At 33.2% G+C, this 7,934-nt stretch overlaps 1 protein-coding gene across 1 annotated transcript; it reads left to right on the forward strand.

The window, feature by feature from the left end:
* Positions 1-3,372: 3,372 nt before the first annotated feature.
* Positions 3,373-6,616, forward strand: LOC111906654 (oxygen-dependent coproporphyrinogen-III oxidase, chloroplastic). Its single transcript, XM_023902426.3, has 8 exons — positions 3,373-4,045; positions 4,354-4,429; positions 5,059-5,153; positions 5,462-5,545; positions 5,685-5,772; positions 5,862-5,986; positions 6,138-6,236; positions 6,352-6,616. Exons 1-8 carry the CDS (start codon positions 3,473-3,475, stop codon positions 6,418-6,420), a joined length of 1,209 nt encoding a protein of 402 aa, XP_023758194.1. The 5' UTR covers positions 3,373-3,472; the 3' UTR covers positions 6,421-6,616.
* The last annotated feature ends 1,318 nt before the right edge of the window (positions 6,617-7,934 follow it).

Consider the following 7,934-nt stretch of genomic DNA (forward strand, 5'->3'; position numbering starts at 1 on the left):
AGCTGCAATCAATCCGGATTTTGACATTTCAACCATTCTCTTAACATGAACATGTCCTAATCTATTATGCCATAACATAGAATTATCAAGATTAGGCACAGAAGTCATAAAAGTATATTTGACATGTGATGCAAAACAACTTATAACATTTAACTTAAAAACACGTTCACAATAATAACCAAATCCCACAAATATTCCACATTTAGACAACACATACTTGTTCGACTCGATAACTTGTTTATAACCCATACAATTCAACAAACCACTAGACACAAGGTTCTTTCGAACCTTTGGAACATATAATACATCAAACAAACTAATTGTTTTTCCAGAAGTAAACGTACTACTAACAAAACCAGTTCCTAAAATTGGCTTTGATCCTGCATCTGCCTTGCGTAAGACAGAACCTTCATTTACTATGTTCAACTTCGTGAACCACCGTTCATCATTACACACGTGATGTGTAGAACAGGTATCAAGCCACCATGAATCTGTATCAGCCTCCTGTACAAAAGAAACTTATGGAGTTAGTAGAATAACATTAGATACTGAACTTACAAGATCAATAGTAAATTGACCTTTGGTTACAGATTGGTCATGAGACCCACTGCCACCACCAGCACCCTATTTTCCACTACCACTAGCACCTTTATTTCCAAGTTTCACCCGATAGTCACGTTTCATATGCCCTTTCAGATTGCATCTCCAACACACAAGTTCCTTGGAATCCTTGTATTTTTTGTTGGACCTTTTGTTGTTACCCTCATACGTATGTTTTTACCCTTGCCCTTGTGATTAGAATTTTCTTCTTTATCACATTCAACCATATGAACTTGGGGTTGTCCAATTTCAGATTTTCCCTTTCCAGTTCCTTTGTCATTCTCTTCATCACGAAGTCCTTATTCGATTTTCAAATGACTCCCAAGTTGAATCAAACTTATCTCTTCCTTTTTATGTTTCAAATGGTGTTTGAAATCTTTCCATGAGGGTGGAAGTTTATCAATCACACTTGAAACATCAAAGGCTTCGTCCATGGACATGTTGTGTTGTGTGAATTGACCATAAATTCGTAGGATTTCATTACATTGTTCCATTACAGATCGAGAATCAACCATCTTATAATTGTTGAAATTAGAAACAATGAAATTTTTACTTGAAGCATCTTCAGCAATATATTTTGCTTCAAGTGTGTTCCATAATTCACTTGCTGTTTCAATATTTTGATGAGTGTCAAAGAGGGAATCACACATACCATTCAGAATGTGACCAAGTCAGATGTAGTTGTCATTCTCCCATTTGCTTCTCCTTCTGATCTGTTCCAGACTTGCATCTTCAACCTTTTCTGGTCTTGGAGTAGAACGAACATAGACAACCTTCAAAGTGGTCAACCAGAAGTGCATATTCTTTTGCCAACGTCTGAAATCTTGGCCCTGAAATTTATCTAATTTGCTAAACGAAGTATTCATGCCTTTCAGTGAATTGCCAGCCATCTTTTCTAGAAAACGAAAATATCAAACAAAATTGTTGGGGAATTCGATTAGGGTTCTGGGAAATCTAGATAACAAACAGGAATCGTGTAAACACTTTCCTTGTTTGATATTTTGACCCTATATGCCTTGGGTATCACGAAATCCAAACTGGGATAATTCCTGATGTAGCAATTCAGATTTTAGGCATAAAATCAGAATAAATTTTGAGAAGATGAAGAGAGAGCGTTCTACGTTTTCTATGTGTTTCAAACAGGCACCGTTATGCCTGATTTATCCAACAACGGGTAAATCAAAACAGTTTTCATCTTTCAAGAATGACAAATTAGACCCCCGACTTTTCACAGTAAATTAGGGTTCTGTACTAACAATGTTTAGTAAATACAAGTGTGCACTCCTGCACCTCCTAACTTGTATTATAACTAAAACATTATTCTTGAAACACTTGTTAAGTCCATTACACTAAAATATATTTGGTGATAAAATTACCAACACAGAGTGTCTGATTCTATATGAATCAAACATACTGACCCAGACCAAGTCAAGCCAAAATGACTGACCGGAATCGGTCAGAATCAAATCAAACAAGTCCTTATTTGGTTAACCGAAATTATAGGATAATCACCCATACTCCATTCTCTTTATAATGGTGTATCATGAAGCATGACGTAATTTAGGGGTTAGTAAAAACAGAACCGCAAACCGAAAAACCGCAAAACCAAGACCGAAAAACCAAAACCGAAACAAAAAATCGACGATGTGGTTTCTACCTTTGCAAAAACCAAAAGTTTTTGGTGTGGTGCGGTTTCTAGTTTTGAAAAAACCATAAAAAACCAAACCGCACCGATATATATATATATATATATATATATATATATATATATATATATATATATATATATATATATATATATATATATATATATACACACATGTATGTGTGTGTCTGTAAAAGAATAAATTATGTGAAATCATATGTGTGTAAACTAAGAAATCATATGTCTTGTTGTATATAAAAGAACACAATAAATTAATTATATATATAGTGGATTTAAAATAATATATATGTGTTATGTGTGCAAAATAATAAAAGAAAATGTGTAAAAAAATGCAATAGACAAATTGCTTATATGTTTGTTGTGGCCATCCCACATCGCTTGATAGAGAAAAAAAAAATGAGGAATATAACTTATAAATGGACATAGCTAATGATGCTATGTATAAGAGATTTGGTTTTGCCGACCGGTTAGGTTCCTTTGAACCAAGTGGTTTCATTCCACAAAGTTAAATTGTTACGGTCCGAGTTGGTTCTATTTTAGTCCGAGTTGTTTTGATTTCAACTTTTGGTTCCATTTTTGACCGAGTTGGTTTTATTTTGGACATGAAAACTGTATCATTTTAACTGCAAAACCACACCAAATCATTTTTTGGTTAAAATCAAAACCGCACCGCAAAACCGCAAGAAAAACCGTAAAACCACACCGAAACAAAACCGCAAAGTTCCGTTTTTCATTATGAATAACCGCAACTTGCGGTTTACGGTTCGGTTTGGTCCAAAAACCGCATCGAACCGCACCATTCTCACCCCTATGACACATCACTACAGCTCTATTCTCCTTCCTAATGCTCAATTCTAACACCAAGTGTTCCATGTGGATCCTAAGTGCTCAATGTTAAATAAGACTTGTACCCCAAAAGAAAATTTCTTTTCTCAGTGAATAACAGGTATCGTGCTTATAACATTCTCAGAAAAGATGTTTATTTATTTGGTTATATAAAATCAAAACCAAAAGTTGATAAAGAAATACAACCAACATTTCCCCTTGTTTTCCATATAGAAAGTCAATAATTCCTATGGGCACCAAGCTATTTGTATTGGACGAAACCAAACGAATTCAATGGTACCCCACAAGTAATTTCTTCGCGGATAGCCTTTCCTATCTTCACGTTATCAACACCATTAAAGCCGGTGGAAGCTCCAAACAATGGCGACAATGACCACAATGATCTCTTCACTCCCTTCAACCTCTGCATTCCAATTGCCCACTTCCACTCCTTCGCCAACAACTCTCGCCTTAATCAACCCCACCTCCACTACCATATCTTATAATCGCAGAAAACCCAACAAGACCAAGAATCTGCTGATCCGAGCCTCATCGCGTATGATCGAGAAGGAGACGGCGGAGACACACCGCCCCGACACTTTCCTCCGAGAATCCGATGGTGGTTCGTCAAATCAGGATGTGGGGACGAATTCAGTCAGGGCACGGTTCGAGAAGATGATAAGGGAAGCGCAGGATAGCGTTTGCGCTGCCATTGAAGCGGCTGACGGAGGTGGGAAGTTTAAGGAGGATGTCTGGTCAAGGCCAGGAGGCGGCGGTGGGATTAGCAGGGTTTTACAAGACGGCGCCGTTTGGGAGAAGGCTGGAGTCAATGTGTCTGTAGTCTATGGTGTGATGCCCCCAGAAGCATATAGGGCTGCTAAGCCTGCAAATAGTGCCGAAAATGGCAACTTTAAGCCTGAACCTGTTCCATTTTTCGCTGCTGGAATCAGCTCCGTAAGTCGATCTTCTAATTTTGATCTCAAACCCTAAATACCTTCAAATTTACCTCAATTCTGACAAATGTTGGTTGTTTGGATGCTGGTTTTACCTAATTATTGCCATATCAAGTTTCAATTATCAGTTTTGAGCCTTTAGGTAAGAATAATTAGGATTCTGATTAATACAGGCAACTATTGCTCCTGTATCAGCTCTAAGCACAAACAGTTTCTTGTTCTTCTTTTTTCTTTAAAATTTTATAAATAATAAATGTGTTAAACATGATTACTGTATAATCACGAAGGACATTCCTTGTTTTTTCGCAGGTTTTACACCCAAAGAACCCTTTTGCACCTACACTACATTTTAATTATCGTTATTTTGAAACCGATGCTCCAAAAGGTAAGATCCTCCTTCAAATGTTTTCTCTATAACTAGAAATATTATTTCTAGATGTGGACTCATATGACAAAAATTATTTAATTTTTATAGCTTTACATTATTTTGATTCTTTTAACTTTGAAAAGAACATTTGTATATATGAGATGCATACCTTCTATGAGTTATTGGCTTGTAACTTGCTCTATTTGAGCTTAGGTTGTATCTTGATATAAGAATCTTTTACCCTTGTAGAATATACTATTCATAACTAACATTTTATTTGCATTATATCAAGAAATTCATTTTTATTATGTTGATCATTTAGAAGAGGGACTACATCACCACAACATAAATTTGAGATGAATTCTGAAAAATCTTGTGTATTTATATGAATCAATATGATTGTCGGGTTTTGTTTCTTTTTAGCTTAGTGGACTTCATTACTTAATCCAATAAGCTATCTATACAATTTTTTTTTTTTTGACTTAAAAAAAAGCCAGGGAAATGAAACTTTAACTTTCTACAAATTTTCCACATTTATTTATATCCTTCCATTTCCCCAAGTGTGGCTTCATTTTCTCAAATATTATATATGCATACAATACAACACTTTATCAAATGAAGAATATTTTATTTGTAATTTTATACAGATGCTCCTGGAGCACCAAGGCAGTGGTGGTTTGGTGGTGGTACTGATTTGACTCCTGCTTATATATTCGAGGAAGATGTCAAACACTTCCATTCGGTACTTTTTTTTTATTTTTTTTTATTTTTTTTTATTTTTCCATAATAGCATCATACTTACATTTTATTTACTGATAATAGCAATATGTATGTAACACATAATAGCAAGGTAATTATAATTCTTTACACATAATAGTAACATGCTTGCAATTCCATACACATAATGCAATGCCCTTGCTTTTGTTTACTAATAGGGATATATACAGAAGAACACAACCAATTATATATCTATATGTAGAAAAACCCTTATATTATATTTATGTTCAGAATAACCCTTATATTATTATTCACACTTTTTTTTTCTTCAAGGTACAAAAAGCTGCTTGTGACAAGTTTGACCCGAGTTTCTATCCACGGTTTAAGAAATGGTGTGATGACTATTTCTACATTAAGGTATACACTTTAAGATTTTTTTTCCCTTTGGATCTTGCTCTATGATTTTATTGATTTCATTGAATTTGGCTGGAATCGGAATTCAATTCTTCCATTGGAATTCACACAAAAAAAAAACTCATTTTTTGTAAATATGAAGCACCGAGATGAGAGGAGAGGGCTTGGAGGCATATTTTTTGATGATCTTAACGACTATGATCAGGAAATGCTACTCTCCTTTGCTACAGGTAAAATCACAAACTTTCTAGGGCTATTTTCGACTTTTTGTTAACGAGGAGGGCGTTTATGTCTTTTTTCACACACAATTTGATTACAGAATGTGCAAACTCGGTGGTGGATGCATACATTCCAATTATAGAAAGGAGAAAGGATTTGCCATTCACAGATCAAAACAAGGCATGGCAACAACTCCGAAGGGGACGATATGTTGAATTCAACTTGGTATGAAATTCAAATTATATTATTCCTTTTGTTACTACTGATTTAAGTGGTTGTTAAAAACATTTAGATCAATGTCTATAATCATAAAGATAATAGTATTAGTTTAAAAAAAATATATTAATTTAGTGGCTAAATTAATAACATACTGAAGGTGTATGATCGAGGAACAACATTTGGTCTCAAAACCGGAGGTCGAATTGAAAGCATTCTTGTCTCTCTTCCACTAACAGCCCGGTGGGAATATGACCATGTAAGTTTTTTTTTTTTTTTTTTTTTTGTACTTTTTTTTCATTTATCTCTTTTATTGTTTTTAAATAATTTGAAAACGGAAGGTTTATAATGTTGGGATCATTTTCTATGCATAGAAACCAGAAGAGGGGAGTGAAGAATGGAAACTTTTGGATGCTTGTATTAACCCTAAGGAGTGGATTTGAATATTTGATGATGTTTTCATTACATGTAATATTCATGTTATGTTATCTTTAGGATTTCCTTTTTTGCATCGAGTTTTGTTAATTGTAGAGATGATGTTATTTGAGATGGTAGTTGAGTGAGTAGATTGTAAACAGGATATCATGAAAGGTTAAAGGAGTTGTAAGTTGTTTTATATACGTATATTCTTTTTGAGTTTTTGTTATGTTCTTATTGTAAGATTAAAAAAAAGGGAATAATAGCAATATATAATTTGAAACTCGTAAAATGCTTACAAATTTGATGTTAGATTGTCGTTATTGCTAAAGAAATGTTGATACATTTTTATTATGTCCAACAAATGGTGAGTAAATTGATATTATGTGTAAAAAAATGTAATTATCTTGCTATTTTTAATAAAAAGAAAAGGAATAGCAACATAGTTTGCTCTTGTTGCCAATATACGTATTGTACTTTTTTTTTTTCATCCGTAATAAAAATCTACTTAAATGTATTGATATAAACTTTTACTTCTCAAATTTACCATGGTAAAACTTAGAATTATCATCCTCCTCCACGTGATACTTCTTTTGTCTATCTCAACCAGGTTATTGATTATGTTCAATCTTTTAACCATATCATCATTTGAGGTTGCACCACAATCATTCTACAATCATTCTGTAAATTGGTTTCATCATTTCTTTTTAAATTTTCTGTCTAACCTTTCGAAATTTCAAGAATAATATTTTGACCATATACGTGAATTGGACATATGCATACTATCATTTTCCACCGATTCTATACCAACTTCAAGAAATTAATCAAACCATAGTCAAAAGATCCATTCATAAGCACCAATATGCAATGAATATAATGTAATTATGTAAGCATCACTACTGATTCAACCAAACACTTTTTAATCACTTGAAACAAAAAAAAAAAAAAAACCCTGTGAGTTTTGCTCATTTTTATTCACAAATTATTAACACAAATATAGCTCAGATAAATTAAACTTGTTGCAGAAATAAAATCCTTAAATACTAAATCACAATTTTGACAAAAAAATATCATACCTTTTGTTATGACAGAAATATATATGTAACAAACGAAATTAAAAATATATGTAAATACAAGAATCAATTCATAAGAAAAACATACTTGAATGCTGATTATAACAAATTACAAACTCGAAGTTGTAAAGATTGAGATCAGCGAATTGCAGTGTCCTAAGAAAGGAATTTGTCTGGTAGGGATCTATCTAGATGATACAACAATCTATTCAAGATTGGATCTTGATTTTGTCAAAATTCTCCATGCTTCCTTGATTTTCCAAAAAAAAAAGAGAAAGCCAGTGACGTTTTTGTGTATTATGATCAACCCTTAATCTGTCAATGGATCACATTTATATAGGCTATCAGATAGCAGTTAAAACTGCTAACCATCATGACTGTTCAAAAGGGAAATTAACTGTCATTCAATTAATTAACAATGAACAATTTTTATCATTAATAAAATAAATTTCGAAATTTGTTAATAA

Source organism: Lactuca sativa, chromosome 3, assembly GCF_002870075.4.
Source record: "Lactuca sativa cultivar Salinas chromosome 3, Lsat_Salinas_v11, whole genome shotgun sequence".
Lineage (NCBI taxonomy): Eukaryota > Viridiplantae > Streptophyta > Magnoliopsida > Asterales > Asteraceae > Lactuca > Lactuca sativa.

Coding starts and splice junctions, on each gene's coding strand:
- LOC111906654 (XM_023902426.3), top strand. CDS start 3,473: ATGGCGACAATGACCACAATGATCTCTTCACTCCCTTCAACCTCTGCA. Junction 4,046..4,353: donor TCGCTGCTGGAATCAGCTCC/GTAAGTCGATCT, acceptor GTTTTTTCGCAG/GTTTTACACCCAAAGAACCC. Junction 6,237..6,351: donor CCCGGTGGGAATATGACCAT/GTAAGTTTTTTT, acceptor TTCTATGCATAG/AAACCAGAAGAGGGGAGTGA.